This window comes from Colletotrichum scovillei, assembly GCF_011075155.1.
Source record: "Colletotrichum scovillei strain TJNH1 chromosome Unknown Contig00001, whole genome shotgun sequence".
Lineage (NCBI taxonomy): Eukaryota > Fungi > Ascomycota > Sordariomycetes > Glomerellales > Glomerellaceae > Colletotrichum > Colletotrichum scovillei.
This window is the reverse complement of record NW_023336259.1, coordinates 696,036-718,582: the sequence shown is the minus strand read 5'-3', so window position 1 is coordinate 718,582 and position 22,547 is coordinate 696,036. Positions and strand designations below refer to the sequence as shown.

General features: G+C 52.9%; 5 protein-coding genes across 5 annotated transcripts; 2 read left to right on the top strand and 3 right to left on the bottom strand.

The window, feature by feature from the left end:
- Window positions 1-1,908: 1,908 nt before the first annotated feature.
- On the bottom strand, window positions 1,909-4,452 carry HER10_EVM0003802 (tat pathway signal sequence). Its single transcript, XM_035473466.1, has one exon. The coding sequence runs from the start codon at window positions 3,878-3,880 to the stop codon at window positions 2,171-2,173; it is 1,710 nt and encodes a 569-aa protein (XP_035338216.1). The 5' UTR covers window positions 3,881-4,452; the 3' UTR covers window positions 1,909-2,170.
- A 3,192-nt stretch (window positions 4,453-7,644) lies between these two features.
- On the bottom strand, window positions 7,645-11,872 carry HER10_EVM0012097 (copper amine oxidase; the record flags this gene model as incomplete). The annotated part of the gene is made up of 5 exons (XM_035481500.1): window positions 9,950-11,872; window positions 9,030-9,889; window positions 8,043-8,977; window positions 7,936-7,986; window positions 7,645-7,878 (listed from the first exon to the last, which is right to left on the bottom strand). Exons 1-5 carry the CDS (start codon window positions 10,297-10,299, stop codon window positions 7,645-7,647), a joined length of 2,430 nt encoding a protein of 809 aa, XP_035338975.1. The 5' UTR covers window positions 10,300-11,872.
- Window positions 11,873-14,789: 2,917 nt separating this feature from the next.
- Window positions 14,790-17,205, top strand: HER10_EVM0008737 (uncharacterized protein; the record flags this gene model as incomplete). Its single annotated transcript, XM_035478247.1, has 4 exons — window positions 14,790-14,870; window positions 14,949-16,066; window positions 16,125-16,452; window positions 16,534-17,205. The coding sequence occupies 4 exons, from the start codon at window positions 14,790-14,792 to the stop codon at window positions 17,203-17,205; spliced, it is 2,199 nt and encodes a 732-aa protein (XP_035338680.1).
- Window positions 17,206-17,809: 604 nt separating this feature from the next.
- Window positions 17,810-19,718, top strand: HER10_EVM0004262 (sugar transporter; the record flags this gene model as incomplete). Its single annotated transcript, XM_035473912.1, has 7 exons — window positions 17,810-18,044; window positions 18,122-18,265; window positions 18,316-18,422; window positions 18,487-18,621; window positions 18,688-19,061; window positions 19,117-19,238; window positions 19,303-19,718. The coding sequence occupies 7 exons, from the start codon at window positions 17,810-17,812 to the stop codon at window positions 19,716-19,718; spliced, it is 1,533 nt and encodes a 510-aa protein (XP_035338252.1).
- Window positions 19,719-20,535: 817 nt separating this feature from the next.
- Window positions 20,536-22,302, bottom strand: HER10_EVM0007478 (fungal specific transcription factor; the record flags this gene model as incomplete). Its single annotated transcript, XM_035477033.1, has 4 exons — window positions 20,536-21,473; window positions 21,528-21,741; window positions 21,823-22,159; window positions 22,271-22,302. The coding sequence occupies 4 exons, from the start codon at window positions 22,300-22,302 to the stop codon at window positions 20,536-20,538; spliced, it is 1,521 nt and encodes a 506-aa protein (XP_035338563.1).
- Between the last annotated feature and the right edge of the window lie 245 nt (window positions 22,303-22,547).

The window sequence follows — 22,547 nt, the reverse complement described above, 5'->3', positions numbered from 1 at the left end:
ATCAGATGAAGGGGCAAGGGACGGGATGAAGCGCTGGACGCGGGGGACTCGGGTGTTTGCACATGAGACGAACCAGCACGCGAGAAAGAAGAAACAAAAGCTGGGAAAGAAAATCAAGAAGAAGAAAGCGTCGATAAAGCCTCAACTTGTGCTTGACGTATCTGAAAGTCATGACACTTGACAGGAACACCGCGAGTCTGGATACATCAAGATGCAATGTCTTGGACAGTGAAGTGAGGTCGAAACAGGCGTGCAGGGCATTGCCAGGAACGGAATGCGGAGGCAACAAGACGCAGCCCCACGTTGCGGTGCGGCATTTCGATCCGGGCTTCCCAAATCGACGGGGGTCTAGCCGGGGTCGAGGGGCGTCAGCTGGGACTTCTTGGCTTTCTTGTCAGGAGAGAGGATCATCAGGATGCAACCCTCGAGGGCACTGGAGACTTGGGCTTCTCGCTGTCGATGCGTCTTTGGAAAGCCCCTGTATCCGTACCGAGACAACGCCACTGGCTTTGGCACGAGATTGCGGGGGGGGAAGGCGACAAGCAAACGCATATGTCAGTTTGTCGATATCCCAGGCGTTTGGTGCGGCGGCGCACAGTGTCTTGCTTTTGGGTTCTTGTGTGAAACGAGTCCAGGCCAGACGACTCCCTCGAATGCGGTGCGAGGTATTCGTAAGAATTATTCAGCTAAGGTGTGATGACACGGATTCGTGCATTTTCGTCACTCTGATCCGTTGATGGATTCGTACGTAGTCATCAACAAGCAAATGCAGCCGGCTAATTTGACAGGTCGCCTGCCGTGTATTGTCATGTTCCATTTCGGTACGCGGCGATGCGACAGCGCGGTACTGACTCAACCGAAGCCAAGGGCGACGACGAACTGGCGACAACGCCGATTGGAAGAACCAAATAACGCAACGAGAAGGGGCGGTGGAAATGGGAGGTCACATAGGCCCAATTCGAGTCGTGGAGGGCCCGTAATATATGACTTTTGGGTGCCTGCGACCCGCAACAAGAATGCGGGATTGAGCTCCGAGTCCGTAAACGTCAGGTCGACGAGGGTCTTTTGTTCGGTCGCCGGTACAGCCAGATGGAGGTTCTTGTAGGATCATGAGTGTGCGGCAATCTCGTGGTTCATCTTCTTCGAATGAGATGGATGCGACGACGCCATGCAGGCTGCGTATTGATGAGCTGATGATGGGTCATCAGATCCCAAGCCGGATCTCTCGATGTCGATATTCTGGCCTAGAAAGACATCGCCATTGTCTTTGGGTGATGTTGGAATATGGAAATCAACGGGAAAAACACAAGTTGTGTTGGGGTAATGTGGAGGATTCGTAAACCGTGCAGAAAGCAAGAGGTAGACTTTGGACGACACCTTCCAGACAGGGGAAGTCGCTTCAAATTGGGGGGAAAGTGGCGCGAACGTGGCTTGTCGTTTGTACACAGTGCGTTCTTGGCGACTCCAACTCAGGAAAGTTCGTCCGAAAGGGAAGGGAGGAACGAAAAGGAACGAAGGCTAAGAAGCAACGTCGTTTTTTCAGCCCAAAACACCAAACCTTTTCTCACCAGTGCAAGATAGGGCTGTAGTTGCGACAAGAAGCAAAAGATGATCAGTGGGAGGCTTGAACTCCCGGCCTTGGCATTACACAACATTTCAGGTGAAATATTAGTACCACGCTCTAACCAACTGAGCTAACCGACCAGATGGGGTGCCGTGATTGGCTGATGACCTGAAGACCGAGCTAGTCGATTATGATGCTCAGATTCGAAATGTCAACTCTTTCGCTCGAGTCTAAAGACCACTATCGTGACAAGAGGGATGGCAAGAAATCAGGTGTTTCTCTTTGGATGAACTCAATTGTGCAATCTATTCTACACCTTTAGTATGCAAAAGTACAACAGCTGCCCCTCTCCGAACCTCTGGTATTTTTTCGACAAAAACAAGAAACACTAGAACCTCTGCTCTATCGTGGCCACCAAAACGCCTGCTACCTATGCCGCAATGCCCGCTATGCAAGTTCTAACAAATGACCCAGATCTAAAAAGCTGAAAAAATTATGATGTGACAAATGAAGAATGCCGGAAAAGCATAGGAGATAAAATTATGATGTGACAAATGAAGAATGCCGGAAAAGCATAGGAGATAACAACAGCGACCCATCCCCGGTCTATGAATCGAAGATGGCGCCGTATGCGGGAATACCTCTGCTCTCAAGTCCATATACAACCTTCCTCGTCACCTTTTGGTTCGAAATGATGACAACAGCTTCGCAGGGTCCCATCTTGTTCTTGTTCGTCTTCGTCGTGACAACACCCTCATTCTGCGCAAGACCAAGAGCCTGGCGACGACTACTCTCCCAGATGCGGTACGTAATCGCGACCAAGTCAGGCCGGCCCGTCTTCTTGGTATCGATGATGACGGCGTCCGGGTCGGCACGGTAGAGCGCATCGATGACGCCCTGTCCGTATGTCTCGGCCGGCCGCTGCGTCGACCAGATGATGCGCACCGGGTGATCTGGCCTCTGCACGAAGAGACTTAGGCACGGTCCGATCCCCGAACCTGTAGCGATGACGATGCACGGCTCAAAGAGACCGGCCACGCGAAGAACGCCGTACTGCGGGACGCCACGGGTCCAGATCTTCTTTGGTGGGTTCTTGATGATCTTGTTGGTCCAGTCGCCCGCATTCGAGACGAGAACAGAGAAGCCTTTCTTGCCAGCGTTGGAGAGCCCACCTGTTGACTGGGCCTTTTCGATGTCGGTGGATGGGGCGGCGGGATTTGGGATCACGGCGAAGGCGTGGGTCTCGCGGAGGGGCGCGTCGGTGAGGCGGACGGCTTGGCCGTAGTGGACGTCTGCGTAGTTGAAGTTGAGCTTGACAACGTGGTCTGACATGGCCTCGGCTTCGACATCGCGCAGGCGGAGTCGGGTCCAGGGGTACGCGACCAAGAGGGTGATGACGATGAGCATCCAGAATGACGGCGTCAGGATGAGGGATACGGCGTAAGGAGTACCGGCCGTGGTGCTGTCGTCTGCGGCGAGCATCAGGACAAGGGCCCAGAAGAATACGATGACGGACCAGCCCAAGAAGCGATGAGTGCCCTCGAACCAATTGTGAAGAAGGACACGGGCCCTGGGGTGTGCGAAGCCGATGATGGCAGCGAGAAGGGCGCAGATGAGGTAGCTGTCGAGGAGGATGTAGGCTCGCACGGCGTTTGATGGGTTCTTGAGCTGGGCCGTGAGGACGACGAGGAACGCGACAAACCAGAAGAAGGAGGCCACGCCGCAGCCGCTGTGGATGCCGCCGTATGAGTAGATCTTGGCAAAGGTGCGGCGGATGCGGAGGGGGGCCTTCGCAGATGGGAAGAGGACGAAGAGTTTGAAAAGGGCGTTAACTGTGTGCTCGTTGCGGATGAAGAGGGCGGCGAGGATGTTTGCTGAGACGGCCGTGGCGCAAGTTTGGGGCGTGAGCGGGATGCCTCCAATAAGGGAGCGGATGATGACGAAGATGAGGGCGGCAATGTTTCCAAAGAACGCGAGACTGAAGATGCGTCTGTAGACGGAGCCGAAGTTCCAGCGCAGGTATCGGTAAGGACGGGTGCCCTTCTTTGAGGGAACGGGAATCTCGTCGTCTTCGTCGTCAGTGTCGTCGACTGAGCTACTTGATGCGGGAGGAGTCGGGGGTTGAGAAGGAGCGCCATCGGTGACTACTAGAGTATGCGTTGATGAGTTGCTGCTCGGCGGGAAGAAGACTTTAGTCGGCGGCGTCAAGGTGAGCTCGGAGTTGTTCTCGTCGCCGGTCTTGATTTGAAGGTCGTGGTGAACATTCTCTACAACAGGCACCGGTAGTGTGACTGAAGAAGACGTTGTGAAAGACATGGCTGATACAGGTTAAAGACAAGTAACTAACATTACTATCAGTGCCGTCCACCACCAACCTCGAAAGCTCATCAAATGTGACTTACGAAAGAGAATGAAAGAGTGGCTCTTCTACGTGGGTAGCAGATCCAAGTATATGAAATGCTACGACTGAGAGAGTGGCCAGTACGAGATAGATGGCCCAAAGAAGGAACTCTTGCACAGAGATGGAGGCCCGTGTGGAATAAGGAATGGGGAGATCGAAAAAGAAAAGAGGGCGAGCGAGATGATCAGAAAGCACCACTAGATGATGAGGTTTGATACTTGAATGACTGAAAGGAGACAACATCACGACTTGAGGGGGATTCGATGGTCTGATAAATACTCCCTTCATGATCCTCAGGGAATGTCTCTATCAACCCTTCACATGCCTTGGATCCTTGATCCCACGTGTGCCATGATGGGGCGCTTTCGACTACAATCGCATCCGAAATAGAGCCCCTCCAGCGCTGGGGTCTAGCCTCCCTCAAGGTGCCCAATTTGGATCATCGATGGTGGCATACGATGACCGTCGTCTCCGGGCCAGTCACGTGGGGTTGAATGGAAGGATTGAAGAGAATGCGGGCGGCGGCACGGTCAGCGGCATGGTTGCGTCCAGGGTCGATGTTCCCACGAGAGTGGATGCGGCCAAGCCGGGTGGCCGGGTCTCAAAATAGATGTGTTAATGGGAAAGTCAGATGTGGAAGTCCGCAGAGTACTTGGATTGGCTGCGCAGACATTGGTGACTGCCGTATACTCTCTTTTGCTCAGCGACGGCTCTGCCCTTGGCAGCGTGGCGCATCGAAGGGGATATCCTTAGTAACTAGTTGCATCATGGATGCAAGGCGTGGTCGAGCCCTGGTACCACGAGAAGCAAGACTTGACTGTTGAAAGACGTGAGGCTTGCAGCTAGCGCAGCCTCACATAGTTCACACAGGTCCCTTCACGGCGGCCTGATCCGAGATATCGGACACTTGTCAGATTGTCAGATGGATGTCATGCCACAGGCATCTGCCTGGAATTGGAAGTACAGGATGATGAAGAATGGAAGAGATGAGCAGTCAGTTCGGAGAGTAGAAAGCGGTTTGCTGTGCGCGCAATAGAGGAAAAGGGCTGGAGACTTCTCCCCCATCTGGCCATTGTCCACCTTCCACACGTCCCAAACGGGCGAGAATCCATCATATCTCGAGTTTTCCAGGATCCTCGACACGAAAAGGAGGTCCAACTGAGCTGAGGTGGATGCTTCGATGGAATGCTAACTGAAGACCCAAGACAACGTTTGTCGGGTTTTGGACTTCCGGAGACACTCACTCGACCGTTTGTTTTCGTGAGCCCAAAGGTGAACACACCGAGGCCGTCGAAACAGGCTCAATGGCCGAGAGTCAGCCTGTCAAAAGTGGATGCGTGTCTCGCCCCAAAGTTGTCACCGCGGGAGCTAAGCTTGACTTGCACTTACTCGACCGAGTCGAGGAATGGGAGATGTCGTCCCTGACTCCGATTATCTCTCGCCCTTGGCTACCGTGGATGCGCGGATGCGTACGTGAGTGAAGACGTACGAACCATGGGCTTGGCCCCATCTCACCACTCCTTCGCTCGCACGGCAGACGCCGAGATACACGGTCAGGTCCAGGAAAGTGATCCCGGCCGCTTGGGGATCCGCGCTAGTTCACTTCTCGAAGTTGTGGCTGGGAGGACTGGCATGGAGAAGTCAATGGGCGGCAGGTGGCATATCTCTCCGATGATGAGTGGGCTGGCTTGGTTCGCGGCACCTTTTTCTTGGATGAGGGGATGTGGCACGTAGAACGCCAGGCCGCTGGGAAATCTTCAACGTCGCGTAGCAAGTCGCATGTGGATGGACGCTGAAGAGCTGCACCGATAATCAACTCGTTGGCTCCGGTGGCAAGGCGAACTAGTGGCATCCTGTCGCTCGGATTCCAGCTGATGGCCAAGGTGAGCCAGTGTCTCACTGGGAAGAGGAAAAGCAAAGATAGAACCACCTAAATCAAGGAAAATGCGATGGACGGAGCGAACGAAAAGTTGACGGGGAAGGGAGGCCAGAGGAGGGCGAAGAGACTTGACTCCTCTTTCGGAAAAGCGTCTCTCTCCATGCGGCGCTTGAAGGCTCCGCCGGACAGAGGCCTAGCTACGTGACATTGGCTGCATTGTTGGCGGAACCCTAAAGTGCTTTGTTCGGTGGCATGGTGACAGGCGCTGGCGCGGTGCCATTTGGAGGAGCCGCCGAATGATTTGGCGCGACACCAAAAGGTAGTCATGCTGACGGGCAGGTATTTTGAGAACAGCGCGGCTGTCGGCTCTCGAATCGGGAAATCTGACTATTGTCTAGGTGAGTAGATCGTAGATGGATGACTTACGTCGCGTCTACCGGGCCCAAGACCCCAGGGCCGCAAGGGGTAGCCGAATCTGCACGTCCGAGGCGTGAACCAGCCACTTGGCGATGGAGCAAGGGAGGGAGGAAACAGAACGCCTCATTTTCCGCCTGTCGCCTGGCGAGGAGGCACATATCGGCGGCATTATCGAACGTCGCTTATCGTCATTGACCGATACCGTCTTGCCCTACTGCGTAGTCGAGTGCGACACGACCCGGATCAGCGTTCGTGACCTAGACCCAGGCGTGAATGCCCCGGGGAAGTTGAGTAATGGGTGCCGGCTGGGATGACTGCGGTGACTTGGCTGAGTCAATGGCCAACAACCGAGAATTCCTCGCGGAGCCCCCTCCGGACGATCAGCGCTGATCAATCATTGATCAGAGGCCAGTCGGGCATCTTTCTTGGCCCGCAAATCCCCACCTGGTTGCTGGGTTCGACGGGAGCCCTTGTCGAGTCTTGAAAATGCTGCCGTTTCCAAGGCGATTCTCATTCAACTTTTTTTTTCTTGTTCGAAGTGGTGATGCCAGATGGTTCGATCGGTGCCAGGATGAAAAGACAAGGATGGTGAGATGATGCGCAGATGTGAACATGGGAGGCCCAGAGGTCGGGAGTCGGTACGTACCGCACCACGCGGGAAAATTAGCCCCCGGCGTGCCGCTGCTATTTCGGGCAAAATCTTCACCGAATCAAAGACCTGTCGGGACCTCATTGGACCAGCGCACGAGAGTTGTACCTGACAGCGTCTCTCCTCTCATCACTCAAAATCCTTCCCGCGCTTTTCTTTCTTTTTTGAACGAGATTCTCGATCTTGAGCCAACCGCCTTCTCGGATCTGATCTTTGGGGTTGAACAGTATGCTATGTAACCCCAAAACTTTCTCCAAATAGTCGTCAGCAATGAGCGTTCACCACACATTAAGGTAGCTCAGTAAGCCGCGATGCTACGCCTTGATACTCGTGCCGCCCCCTTGCCTTTACTGCTGACATGATCATTCAATTTAGGGATTCTCATTTCTCAAAGAACCATCGTAGCCTGATGTTGCAGAACGTAAGCCAACACAAGGCTATGATTGCCTTCTCGAAGGATTTAGGGATTTCGGTCCTTGATTCCTTTTAGACCTCCGCCGTGGGATGGCTTCACTCCTATTCGACCATGCCCGAAGCCTTGCTGAAGATATCGCAAAAGAACCTTTCAGGTCTAGTCGGCGCAAAGTGTAAGATGACATGTCGAGTAGTCTGTACTATTTGTGTATTTCAACTGCTATTGTAGCCTACCCCTCCTACCTGTCCCTCTTCGTCATTATATCGTGACCAATCATTCAGCATCATTAATATTACCCAAGTCGTCTAGATGGCAACATCTAGATGCTATCCGTGTCATAGTAGGGGTCATCCGGCAAGTAGGGGAACTTGCGAACAACCACATCGCCCTTGTAAGTCCACAGATCAGCCTGCGTAGGCTCGTAGTCGAGCGCACATGTGTCCGTCTCAGCGTTGAAGGTGAAGACATCCGTTGTGGTGCCGTTGGAGTAATTGATGCGGACCATGTTGACCGTCTCCACGTTCGGGCCAATGTCGAAGTAGTTCGCAGGCATCTGTAACAGGTTAAATATGCGCTCGTAATCTCACTCGCTGAAGTTGGCTGGACTTACGAATTGGATTCCGGAGTGAGCCGTAGTGAAGACGGTAGTGGGAAGGTCACCCTGTTAATTAAGTCAGTGCCCGTCTGATGTGGGCGGCTAAAGACATGATGGCTCACAGTATGAGGGACGTGATGCATGCCCAGGTTGAGCCACATCACGAGGTCAGTCTGGTTGAGGCTCTCGCCGTCAAAGAACGCATCAAAGTTGATCGGCGGGTTCTCAGTGTCTTGATTGTTGTATGGGTGACTGCTGCGCGGCTCCGTGTCCTTGCGCTTCGACACCATGATGTCGTTGACTGCCCACTTAGCGGAGTTCTTGAGAATGTTCGAGTCCTTGACGGTCAGATGCGCGGCGCCGGTGTACGGCAGGATGCGATAGGCGCGGTACTCGCCGTGCTTGTTTTTGACGTCCTGGTTGAGCACAAAGAGTTGGTCCTGGTTGTTGTAGCTCCAGTCGAAGCGGCCCTGGTCCTCGTTCTCGATGAACTCGCGCTCCACCTTCATGGTGTTGAACGCCTTGCCCTTGGACCAGGGGTAGACCTGCGTCGTGGGGACCTGGTGCATGCGCTGCACCGTATTGTCGGTGCCAAAGATGTCAAAATCAGCCTTGAAGTTGACCACGTGGTCGTGCATGCTGCCAGACAGCTGGTCGTGGATTTTGAAGCCGTAGCCGTCGTTCTTGGCGTAGAACGCGGCTTGGATGTAGCCGGAGGCACGGACTTCTACGGCAACGCTGCCGTCGAGGAAAAAGCTGTAGCTGAACATGTAATCATAGTTGCCAACGGTTGAGACGGAACGAATGGTGAAGTAGACATTCTTGGTGGCTGTGACGTAGTCCTGAGACGAGTGTCGAGCCATGGGGTAGTCGGCGTCAAACTCAAACAGACAGATGCTGTTCAGGTGCGTGTGAGTGGACTCGGAAACGTAGAACGAGGAGTTGAGATAGGTGGCATATGATGGACAGTCGTATCCCTTGAGCAGTTCGAAGGCAAACGGGCCAAAACCGTAGTATGTGTCAAGGTATGCTACGTGAGACTGGGTGGGATCGCTTCCTTAGGGTTTGTTAGATGACCATCTAGCATGGGAATTCAGGGTGGTGCTTACCGGCATAGTGAGCCAAAGCCTCCTGGAGACCGAGTTCGTACAAGATCCTCTGGCCCTTGTAACGAATGTCATAGAGAGCCATACCGGTGTCTCGATTGAAGCCAACATAGAACGACCAGCCCATCCACTCAACATATTTTCTCTCAGCGTCGACAGAGTATCTGGCGCCTTGGGGAGCAACCGCAGTCGGAGGAGCCATGGTGTCCATAGGAAGAACCTGACCTTGCTGATCTGTAGCCGACCAGTCTCCAGCAAAGTTGCCGCCGAGCTTCTCAACGTTGCCACCCCAGTACGCAGTGCGGAACTCCTCTGTATTCTCGTAGAAGACACCGTTGTAGTACCATCCCTCCAGAATCCACTTGGAAGGGTCGCGGCCGGTGACGTCAGACATGAAGAACAGTCCCATAGGCATCATCGAGCCGACGTCGAAGATGGAGTCGGGGATGCTCCAGAAAGTGTCCCAGCGCTGAATGCGGCCGTCATCCTGGTAGTAGGGATCAATACCCCAGATTTCCAAGGTGTCGTTCTCGAGCCCAAGAGCAGTGGCGTTCCAGAGATCTTTGGTGATGTCGGCGATGCTCTTGCTGACATCGTAGAGCCATTCTTGCATAGCGTCGTCGTCGGCATCCAGGTTTCGCACGCGACCGCTAGTCTTACGCGTGTAAGGGTAGTCCAGTCGCTCCCACTTGGTGGTGCCATTGGTGACCGGCAATGGGCCTACTAGAATGTCTTGATACTCAGGCTCCTCGGTGGCGCGGAAGTCAAGCAAGACGTGGGCATATCGGGCTGGAGCAGGGCCGCTGCCGTCGATGTATGCCAGAGCGTCTGACTTATTTGGCTGCATGAGCTCGACCAAGACACTATGTGTTTTCGTCAGAATGGAGACCGATTTAAAGTCAGGCAGTCTTGAATCAACTTACATTGTGTTATCCCAGGAGGTAGCATTGTCACTCAGAGTGAGGTTCAACTCTCTCTGTGCGAAGAGCCATTCGGTTACACCAGCAGCTTCAGGGCCTGTCAGACCACTCCAAATGTTGTCTTTGGGGGCGTCAATGTCCATCGGATCGTGGACTACGCAGTCAGCTGGCTCACTGCCATTGCTGAACTGACGCTTGTTCATAGACTGGCTGAGAGCTTTCCTGCCATGCCCTTTGGCCCTCTGTTGAGCCCATGATGTCTTGGGAAGGCCATCGACTTGAGGGATCAAATTTGGGCCTAGGAGAAGGAGTGCTCCCAGGCTAAAGGCGCGAGTTGCCGAAGTGAAGCCCATGTTGTCCAAGAACTTGGCGGAGTCTTTAGGGTTCAGGAGGGCGTAGAGATCTTAAGTCCATTCTAACAATGATGACGGATCTGGGTAGCTTTTATGGAAAAGCTGGAAGATAGCTGAGGATCTTGTGGAACCTTAGGCTTTTGGTGATGTTGCACCTGAGTAACTTGACTTAAGGTAGCCAAACCTGGCATTACCCCGACACCGGTGATAGAGTTGTATCGATGGGTAATCTCCAAGTTGTCCATTAGAACATCAACTGACATCAACATTATGATAATCTGCAGCACGCAAGCTAAACCGGTCTCAGTATGTGAATGCGCCACTAAGTATGCGAAGGGAAGTCGGGAGCGAGGCAACCTCGTCCAAACAGCTCGGTCCCAGAGGAATGGACGGCTCTAGAGGGGTTCGCCTTCTCGAGACAGGGTACCTGCTGCGTACCATCGTTGCCGCGATGGCTTCTGGGCGGTATTGAAAGTGTCCTATCACGCCGGGATTGATCTGCATAAGCGAGCGCCGAGAGATAATCAGTCGAGAGCTGCAGAACGTGGCGCCCATGTCGTGACGTTTCGCGAACGAGCTAGGGCAGGGGCCCGATGATATCGCGGGCCGCGGCCTACGGATAAGACTATATGCCGTTCATCCCGTGGGGCTGTATGTAACACAAAGGCGTGACATTGTTTGCTTTCTCCAGTCTTTGGTGTCTTGGCGATTGCTTCAACGTTCGGACGGCGGATCGATGTAGGTCGGCGGGTTCGGTTGACTCGGGCCAACGGCGTCGGGCCCGTACCTTTGGGACTGGGGCAGAGCTCTCGATAACGCCAGTCCAAGTTTGTTAGTCGAATCCGAGATTGTACTGATAGCACAATAAATGTGGACTGAATGGCATATCGATAATCGAAGTTGCCCTCATGGCGGTTGTGTTGTTGAATGGCGATTTCTTATCTCAAAGTCCAGTTATGCGGAGTCAAGGGCAAGGGGTTCCTAGCTCTAAGAGGGGGTTCAGGGATGCATTCGAGGTGGGGTTGACCCGACGTCTGTGAACATCGTGCGGGGGACTTAAGAATCTCGAACTTCGACCTCGCCGGTTTTACACTCAAGACTGTTACCGGGAGTTGGATCGCATTGCCTTTTTAGGGCTTTGGACAGCCTCGAAAAGTATTCTTTCAATACTGATGTGGGGAAGGATAGAAGGTCGTTGAGACGAGCCTCCAGCAGTCATATTCCACTGGTGTTGCGAGCTTATCTCTTGTAGCCGTGTCGGGATCGCCTCCGGCAGGCAAAGCAGGATACTTTTCCCGAATTGAGGATGAAGGCTCCAGTCGCGATGAGGTGCAGATCGACTGACCAGATGGTTGGAGTGAAGTTCTGCCTATGGATAAGCTTAGCTTTGCATTTCTCAAGAAAGTCTGAGCGAACACAAACTTATCAACAAACAGTTGAAGACGACAAACTGCCGTGCGAAGAGACCAGGGTCCTCCGTAGAGCGGCCCCCACTTCCCACTTTCCGCACCGAGATGTTGGCAGATGGATCACTGATAAGCCTGCATGGTCAATAGTCGGATAGCAAACCAAAAGAGCCGGTCTTCTGCAACTTGTGAAAAACAAGCTCCGACTACCATAACGGTGCATCTGAAGCGCGAAGTTCCTAGTGCTGCCGCTCCACATTCAGCGGTCTGACGTATGTAGGCGTGGGGAGTGCTCGATGATTTAGCAACGCAGAACTGGGTAAGTCCTGCTGACCACGTTTGCGCTACTACCAGATTTGGCAGTTTGATAGACCATTTCTGGGGCCTTTGCTATAATCGACTTCGTGCGTAAGCTCCGACTTCGGTGTCAATGGGTGGTCGAGGGGAGATGCAGTGATATGCTAGTATCGGGTATTCCGGCGATTGTAGGCCCACGACAGTGATGGCGAGATAACCATAGCCAACTTCAGGCTCAACTACTGTGATGAGGAGTCGGCATTTCAGTCGATGCCTTCATATTGAAGACTTCCCGCACATTAAGGGGCCCTGTCGGTATTAGTCCAGTACCTTCATTGCTGCTTGGTCCAAAATCTGGAAATCGGCGACTGCCGATTTCGTATACACGTACCGTGTGCATGATTGCCGTGGTCACGATGAATCCGCAGAATAACTCAGCGTCTTCTTACCGGAAGTCTCGGTACACTGCATTTTGATTTTCAAAGATGTACTTTCTTTTTTTGATCTCTTCATCTACCTTGGGAGAAAAGCAGTCCTTATATCTTCAAAGTCCACATTGCCAAGTTGTGACGGGTGATAACCACTCTACATCTGGCAACTGAGATGCGTTTCAGCGGGCGTTTGAGACTATCACATGGGTAGTTTCGGCCAATAGGTGGCTTGATTAACAGAACGGCGGGCGTTTCGCTCCCAAGACCCGAGTTGTGTGCCCGTCAATGTTGAAAGAGAAAGTTTTTCCGGTATCCTCAACACTGGCTGAAGGTGCAGATTGGTGCAGCACATTCCTGATAAGCCTTAAGTGCCTTCGAGGGCTTGATTCTTAGCGTCAAAATGAAGTTGCCTGAAGTTGCCCCGGATGCTTGGGTGCTTGTGGAGAGTGAACCTCTCTTGGGGCCTTGATATTTCAGGTAGCTTAAACGAACGTAGCCCACACCGAGCTATCATGTGATGTTCTTGATGTATTTGCTGACACCCGAAGAAAACTTACTCTTTTGCTTAGGACGACCTCTTGAAGAATGCAGTAGCAATATTTCTTTGCCTTCTTGAGAATGACTCCCATACAAGGCCAAATAGAAACACGATGGTCATCCTCAATCAAGGTAGTCATATGATCTCAGTCCAGGAGAGGGAATCAAGTCAGGCAGCAAGCAAAAACGTGATGTGAATCCCCGACACAGAAGTTGATATCACAAGGTCCGAAATGTACAAAAAGATATGCGTCAATCGCTGACGGGAATTGAGCCCGACGTGGCTGGTGGGAGTTAGTAATGTGTTGGCGTTGTGTGTAGTAGACTGAATATGCTTACGGGTCGAACCCACAACCTTGAGATTAAGAGTCTCACGCTCTACCGATTGAGCTAGCCGGGCAGACGAGTCTGAATTTGGCTGGTTGATGGAAAGGCCGAGGATGGGAGAGATCAAATTTCGAATGTGGAAAATTGGTGGAATTGGTGCGATGGGGACAAAATTTGCATGCCCCGAAGCAAGCTCCACCCGGAGGCTTCGGGTCGGCTCCGACACAAACCCAGTCCGCTTCCGGCACGGAGCCTCGGCAACTCAGTTAGCTCGAAGAATGAGAACAAAAAGCGAAATCACAATCACTTGGTTGGTTACCTGGAAGTTGCATATGAGACCACCTGGAACTTGGTCTCTTATGCAACTTCCCTAGTTACCCGACCAGCTGGAATCACTCGATTTTGCCCTTGAGCACAACACATTCAGTCTCTCTCTAGAGCCGGGGTCAAGAAGACCGGGTTGATGTGTAGAAATTGTGATTTGAAGAAGTCGCAAAGTAATAATAGAATCTCTCAATCTTCCATCAGTGGCTCCATTCCTCCATGTGGCGTGCCAAAGTGCCTGTCAGTATGGTTACTCACGAGTCTCGATACTATTCGTTTCACCTTGATCTCACCTCGGGTTTCTATCCGATGAGTAAATTCCTTCATAGTCCGAGTCTCCATTCTGTGGGATTCTGTGAGAACCAATTGTGCAAACGAGATCGTAGAGCGAGATCTATCGCAGTAATTAGGCTTGGGGTTTAAACCAGTTAATGTGTCTTCCGATTTTGAGATGAGGTCGATGCAAGAATGCTTCATCCTGTGTTAGTTGTTCGAGGCGCCGCCACGACCAGCTTGGCTTTGCTATTTTCTGCTACAAACTATTTCGAGGAGATGTTATTATTAGAGAGCAAATGCAGGCAATGAGTTACACCCGCACTCCAACTCGGTCAATGTTAGCCTTTCCACGACTCAAACGCGAGCGAATGACTCGGGGAATGCTGACCATGATCCTTCCATGCCACCTGCCAACCAACTTGAAATCAAATGCAGCGTGGGAAAACACGTTGCATGTAGTAACAGAGTGTTCAGTGTTGTAAACCTACCTGACAACAGAGGACAATCGCACGGCATTCTTAGACATCACCATCTCTCACACCAGTGCTTAGAATAACTGTCCAATTGCGTCGAGCAACTCTTCCGCAATCCTCCAACGCAATGATGTGCTCTGCCCCTTCGGGCCCCCTCGCGCCCTCGGATTCGCTGAATCCCATGCGTTGTGGGCTGTGTTGCGTTCAAACAGGCTTAGAGCGACCCCGCATGCTGAGCACGTCAGTGTATTTCGGTGGGAAAACTGGGGTTTCCGGGGCATATTATCCTCGGTCTCTTCCGGGTTCCGCATCCCGGGCCGCCGTTGAGTCTCGACAACGAAGTTTTGATGCAAGAGCTCCGCGGCGGTTGAGTTTCTCTTCAAACTTACGCCCTGTCAAACGGAGGAAACCGAGACACAATGCCGAGCCCCAGTCCGGTCGCCGAACCTGAGCGGGCACCGATACCTAGACCCCGGTGCTTGACGTGTAAGCGCCGAAAGGTAATTGAAGCATCCGCATTTTGGCCTCCCCGTTCCCCGCCTCCGCACATGATGGGCAAGCATACTGACAATGGCCAGGTCAAATGCACTGGGGGCCCTGAACCATGTGAGAACTGTCGTCGACTAAGACTTGACTGTACATTCAACTACTCGGAGATCTACCTGTCACCAGAAGTCCCCAATCCTCAAGGACTTTCGGCCCCGACAGACGCTCTGACGGAAGCCGGGACCAAACGTCGGCGCATCGCGGCCGCATGTACGGAGTGCCGTGTTCAAAAGGCGAAGTGCTCCGGTCACCGCCCGCAATGCTTCCATTGCAACCGCAGGAACCTATCATGCGTATATCCATCATCGACATCAAGGCGTAAGAGCAGACATGCCGGCGGACAACAGCAACAGTCTGCTTCTCCAGAATCAAGCAGCACTTTCAGCCAGAGCGCCTCCTATGAGGCAGAGTCTACACTCAATCAGCAGTATGGCGCCGGTAGGGTGTCTCTGAACACTGCCCTAGACCACGCTCTCCTCAGTACAGACGTAATCCGTCAGCATCTCGAGGCGTACTTTGACCACGTCTATCCAATAGGCCACGATTTCTTTCACCGGCCATCCGTAATGGAAGAGTTTTACGCCGGGAAGCTACCGCCCATCCTTTGCACATCAATATGCGCGACTGCAGCAATGTTCGTCTCCCGCTCGCGCGAGTCGCGAGTCCTATCCGTCCAGTGGGCCAAAGAAGTAGACGCCTACATTTTCGGCAACCTCAATGTCTTCAAGGTGCTCAACATCCAACTTCTAATACTCTCCATGTTTCAAAACTTCGCCTACAGGCAGTTCGGCAAGATGTGGCTGCTCATCAGCATGGCCGCGAGGCTAGCAGTCTCATTCCAGCTCAACGACGAGAGACCAACTGCTGAGAATGATACCACCGCCGCGCTTATCAAGCGTGAGTGTGAGCGGCGACTGGTGTGGCATGTGTGGAGTATGGATAAGATGCTCTCGGCGGGTCTGGATGAGTTCACCTCGTTGCCAGATCGGTGGATGAGGACTTCGTTGCCGAACTCGGAGCATGCTTTCCGTCATGGGCTGATGAAGCCAACGGGCAGGCTAAGTGACGGTGTGGAGGCACTTGCATCTCATGAAGCTGGGCCTAATGCCTACTTGATCATGCTATTGCCGCTTCGCTGTGAGATACTGCGGTAGGCATTCAAAGACCTTTCCTTTCTTCAAGGGCAGAATCAATACTGACGCCCACAGGTTGACAAAGAGAATCGTCATAGATAGTCACTCGGACCACTCTCCAGCAGCGGTCTCCAAAGCAGTCACAACCATGAAAGACCTGCGAGACCGTTTACGATTCTTCCTCAAAAACACACCAAAACACCTACAACTGAGCGAACTCAACATGTTCTCCCATTCAACCACATCAGAGTTCTCATCGTACCTCACGCTGAACTCGTGGTACCTCCAGTGCGCCTGTGACCTCTTCCGCGTCGCACTCCCAGCCGCGTACAGAGAGAGCGCATCGCCGAAATTCCTCGCGAGCGCCCCGCCAGATTTCGTATCGGAGTGGCGCGCACTTGCGGTATCCCACGCTCTACGTCAAGCGAGACTGTGGGAGCATCTCCAAAACCTTCGAGCCAAGGGTGCCCTGCAGTCGAAGCAGACGCGTATCCCCCTCCGTCTGGGGTACGGCAGCATGGTCCATCAGTGTACCAAGACGCTCCTCACGGCGCGACGGTGCAAGCTGTATGGTGGCCTCGTCGACCCGATCACCGGCGAGACGGCGGAGCTCAATGACGAGGCAGTGGAGGCTCTGTGCCAGAGCAACATCACCTTGCTGGACGACATGGCCAAGATCGCGCCCATCATCGCGGTACTACAGCAAGACGTCGAAAAGATGGTCGGAGCCGATAAAAACAGAAGACAAAACGACGCAGAGGCACAGGAGCTCGCGCCAGTTAGCAGCGAAGTTCAGCGGAATAACTTGCTGAGCAGGTATCATCCGTTATCTCAGAGCTTCGATAGCAACGCCAAGACTGCGGACGAAGTCGCGCTACAGCACTCCGATCCTCCCCAAACGCCTTCAATCCTCCAGACTTCAGAAACGATGGACATGACGATGACGGACTCTGCCGACATCTACCCGGCCTCTCTAGCCAGTGCGGCTGGTCTCAATGACATTGGCTCCAGTCTGGATGGGCCGCTTACATGGTCCGGTTTTGCAGAAAACCAGCTGGCACCAGATTACTTTGTAGCCCCTTCGCAGTTCGACATGAGTGGTGAGCTAAGCTGGTTTTTGTCGGGATACATGGACCCGGATCCCGCCAGCGTCTGAGGAAGCGCAGGCCTGGAAACAGCAACCTGAGTTGTAACTTGAAGATACTTGTACTTTTCGGATTAGACCTGCACAATAGATGCCATAAGACATATCCAACGACGGAGAAATGTAGCCGGAACAACCACCCTTTCCCGGAACTCAGAAGTCAAGAACTACCTACTGAGCTAGCCTCAAGCTGGCCAGCCTAAGCACGCAAGACGGGGCCAAGATGATGTATAGAAGAACAAGTGGGCCTCCATCGCATCTCGCCGGATCTCGCTCGCACCACCTTGCGGAACATCTGACCCCCTACCAGCGCCACATCCGCCGAGATCCGCTGTCACGAACCATCTGCAAGCAGTTTGCAACTCACTTTCTCCAGACTTTCCATGCTTCCGATGTCTCCACCACAAAGCACTAGTCGCGAATCCCACGTCCCTGGCTTCGGTTTACTATCAGCGTCGTGACATGGCGACATACCACAGATGCTTGTTAGTGTAGCAAAGGCTCGAAAATGTAACCGCCATATAACCCAACTTCCTCCCACCCCGATTTCGAGACTACGATGAACGACGTTGGATCACTGAACCGATTCGAGCTCATTCGATAATCATCATCTATCATGGGCATCAAATCGGTGACACAGCACTTCAACAAGAGGCTCTTCGCCTCCGTGTTCCTCATCGCCGTGTCGCAGTTCAACTATGGCTTCGACAACCAGGCCTTCACCTCTACGCAGGCCATGGATGCCTTTGAAAGGCAGTTTGGCGAGTACGACGACGCGACAAGGCAGTGGAAGATTCCGACATACTTCCTGTCATTGCTCAATAGTCTGAACTACATTGGCTTCGCTGCCGGTGCGTTGATCCCCTAGAGATTTAGAGCTCGGGTGCTGGAGGGCAAGTGGATGATGGCCACTAACATGGTACCTCAGGTCTTGTGATTGGAAGTCTGACTAGTGCACGCTTCGGCCGTCGCACGACTATGATTGTTATGAGCGTCTACGCCCTGATTAGTGCCACGGTCGTGGTCACATCCACGACGAAGGAACAAATTCTCGTAGGCAGAATCCTGAACTGTACGAGGAAACGTAAACCTAGCTACGGAGCAATCATTGACAGGTTCTAGATGTCTACGTTGGATTCGAACTGGCCGTAGTTCCCGTGTATCAGTCGGAGATTGTCCCAGCTCCAGTTCGAGGAATGGTTGTTGGAACGTACCAACTCTCCATTGGCGTACGTACACCTCCATAATACGACCCCCTGTTCCGTTTGGCAATTGCTGATCCCCAGAGTATAGCTTGGTGGCCTTGTCATCAACTCCATCTGCCGCGGAACATCGAGCTTCCAAGACAGTCGTGCCTACAGAATCCCCTTCGGTCTCTTCTACGTTATCCCATCAATCGTACTAGCTTTGATCTGGTTCATTCCAGAGGTAAACATACCCAAAGCTTCGAATCCTTCATCGTTGGCTATCTACACCTCCTAACTCCTTTACTAGTCTCCCCGCTGGCTCCTCCTCCGAGACCGCGTCGAAGAAGCCAGAAAAGCCCACCACCTCCTCCGCGAAGGAACCATGTCCGAAGACGACATTTCCAACGAGTTCGCAAAGATCCAACAATCCCTTCTTGATGAGCCCGAGCAAGGCCGTACAAAGGAGCTCTTCCAGGGCGTGAACCGCAAACGCACCGCCATCGCCGTCGGCATGTCCTTTTTCCAGCAGGCGACGGGCCAGGCGTTCGCGTCGCAGTACGGTGCCGTCTGGGTAAAGTCACTCGGCACGTTGAACCCGTTCGATGTCACGCTGGGGTCGTCGGCACTGACGACGGGGCTGATTATTACGTGTTTGTTCTTGACGGATCGGGTTGGACGACGGTACGACAGCTTACTCTTCACTGATGCTTGATGTGAAACTGACATTCTTTGCAAGCAAAATTCTACTTGTTGGTGCTGCGGTTCAGACAGTTGCACTTTATACGATGGCCGGCCTCGGCGTACCAAGGCCTGTTCCCAACGCCAATAAGTCAGGCATGGTTGGCATGCTCCTCCTATGTAAGAACAATCCACCTTTAACACCGATGATGAGTACCCGTACAGTAACTGACCCTTAACACAGTCGGCGCCGGCTTCGGTCTAGGATGGGGTCCCCTAACCTACGTAGTCGTAACCGAAGTCCCGGCCCTCCGCCTCCGCGACCGATCCCAGCGCGTCTCCTCCCTCGTCAACATCTTCATGAACTTCCTCGTCAACTTCACCCTGCCCTATCTCCTCAACGCACCCTACGCCGCGTTACAGAGCAAAGTCGGCTTCATCTTTGGCAGCATCGCCGTCTGCTCGGCGTTGTTTGTGTTCTTCTGCGTGCCAGAGTGTAAGGGGAGGAGCCTGGAGGAAATCGATCGCATGTTTCACGACGGCGTGCCGGTGAGGCACTTTGGAGACCATCCTAGATCCGAGGTAGAGATCAACACGTCCAAGGTCGTTGATGAGGAGGAGGTTTTTGATAGGCAGCATGCACCAGAGGAGGTCAAGTGAAAGGGTCAGGGCCAGAAGTTGAGAATCAGGGTGGATTGAGATGCCCGCCGGCAGCCCTCGACTCGGCAACTCGAGTCGGTAATCTGTATTGAGGGCGTGCCAAGTACTGCTCGCATGGAAGCAGGCATTTTCGGGTTCAAACCATATATCTTTGCAGCTAACTCAAAGTTTTCCGTTCCCCGGCGATCTGCTTACCATTGTAGAACTGTAGAATATGTGTTCGATCCCACGTGTACCCCCCATGGTGTACCTCACGGCATGTTCTCCCGTGAAAACAACATCAAAGTTTGATAGCGTGTTGTTCACCCTTTGGATGACACAAATCATCCCACATTACTTTCCGTTAAACCTTGCATATTGGATCATCACAAGACCCTACCACCTACCCTTTGGACCGCTTGACTCGTCGTTTAATCAATCTTGTGATTGGGTATTTTTTCGATTGATTAGGATCGAGGCACAACACGGGCCCTCCCGCCCCCTTAACCACACATCTGGCTCGACTGGGCTGTTGTTGTTGGCATTGTGAAGGGCCGGATTGGCTTCGGTTCAGACGGTTTCTGTACCCGCTCTCTGCGAGATTGACGTCTCTGACGATGTAGCTTCGGCTCATACCCCAGCCGAGCAGACATAACTAGTCAGTGTCCTTCAGCGTCAACCTGCCGGTAGGTTGTTACAACGCATTGCCGCTCAACCGCTGCGACTTGGGGGTGAACTTTCTGAATCTGTTGCTGCATTTGCTTCGTTTCGACATGCTCTCGGATGCCCAGCCGATAAGCACGTGCTGTGAAGCTTATACGTCCGAGCCCTTGCACTGCTATGCCCAGTTCTCGGGACTGATTCCGATGTTACCCACACTCCAGCGATCTAAGTCCATGTGGCCATCCTCGTCACGCTCCTTCTCGTCTATTGGTCGCGCAAACTCAGTCAAGAATCGTAACATCCACCGATCCATGCGATAGCTAGTGTTCATGCTCTTGCGACATAGCTCATGGAACGTCTTGAGCCGTGCGAAGCACACCTCCAGTGCTGGCCAGTACGCCCGCAAAGCGACGAGGGTATTAAAATGACGCTCTAGCGTAGCACGGGCATTTGCAATCTCAGCTTCGTCTGTCTCGAACAGCAGGGTGTGGATAAAGATTGAAGATGTGATGACAATGATGTGTCCGAGCATGTTGAACTTGGCGTCACAGCCAGGTGTTGTGTTTGCGAGATCGATGATACGTGACATGGAGATAGCGTTCTCCTTGCATTTGCGCGCGAACATCTGCGCTGTTGGTGAAGTAGGGAAGCGCTGAACTTCATCTAGGTACTGGTAGTACAGTAGTTGACTGTAGTGATAGTGGCCAGTGTGCACGGCAATGAAGATCCGCCCAAGGCCTTGAGAGGCGAAGGCATGAAGGTTACTTGGGGTGTCGCGGAGATTATGGGGTAGGGCCACCTCCCAAGCTTCGAGCTCTTGCGACAATTGAGACACAGTCTCGTCGATGTTGGTCACGTCAACGTCAGATGTGAGACTCTTGATGGCGTCATTGACCCTCATCAGAATGCTGTTCAGCTTGATCATTTGCGCGATCAGTGAGTCTTCACGATTTGGTGAGAGAATGAAGTCAAAGTGGTTGTTGTTTGCCCGGGTCATGTTGAGAAAAGTTGACTCATTCATAGGCAACGGGACATCCATTCGACGGTCCATGAGGCGTGGTAGATTGACACCAGTGGATGACCACACGTCGATCATACAAAGAGACCAATACACTTTAAACGGTCAGTGTCAAAACCGTGGCATAGTTCATAGGGCGGTTTTTCTACCTCTGATGTGGATTTCTCTCTGGAGCGGATCTGGGGTTGGCAGGTTGGGTAGATCGAGATAGTTGGCTATCCTGCAAGCCGCCGAATAGAAGATGGTTTCTGCTCCAGCTTCGCCCTCTACGATGGAGTATGCGCCCAGCAACACGCATGCTTGTGCCGTGGTAAGTGAAACGTCGCGCAAGTTGAGTAGTAGATTTCCCTCATTGGCAAAAAGCTCGCCTCGCGACATGGGTGATATCCCGTTGAATATGGAATTCGACGAGAATCTCGCTGACAGTGCCATCATTCCGTAGACAAGTACCAGAGGGGCGGTTCCCTCGTGTAGATCCAGCATGAAGCTGGGCCTGTGGAAGAGGGAGTGAAGTTGATCGTGGATATACTTGAAGTACAACTCCACAAGCTCGAAGCAGAGCGCCTTGTCTGCAACAGCAGCTGAAGGAGTGATGCCTGGCGGGCTAGCAAGGATGATCTCGGTGACTGTCGGCGTCTTTGGTGTTGTGATAGATATGGGGCTGATGGGAGCCGCCTTGGGCTGAATTATGGTACCGGCCCTCGAGCAGGCAATGTTTTGGGCCGCACAGTAAGTGCACTGGCCGCCACCGATAGGAACCTCGCATTTCCTCCGCCGTGCGCTGTTATGCTGTCAGTAGTGATGACACAGATGCGCCTCAAAGTCGATGAACGAAGGGGTCAGAGAAGACGCCAGCAAGGTTCAGAGGGCAGAGATTCGCAGATTGACTTACCGACACGCCGAGCACGCTGTTGAATATCTCATGGTTGGGTCTGGGGTATTGGCTCTCCGTCTGTAGAACCCGAAATCTGCGTGGACCGCAGTCGATATTTGATGTCCAGTGCCTTCTCGCGAGCTCTCTCATCCGATGATGTCGTTCTCTCGCCTGATCTGACAGGAAGCTGCGCAAAAAGGAACGTCGACGTTCGGCATGAGGCGATCAAATCAAAAAACGGCAAGTCACCTGCCACCTGCTTCCTTCCAAGCGTCTCCTTCCCCCGAGCCACAGC

Excerpts from the sequence above, each read along its gene's own strand:
- HER10_EVM0003802 (XM_035473466.1), bottom strand. The coding sequence starts at position 3,880 with ATGTCTTTCACAACGTCTTCTTCAGTCACACTACCGGTGCCTGTTGTA.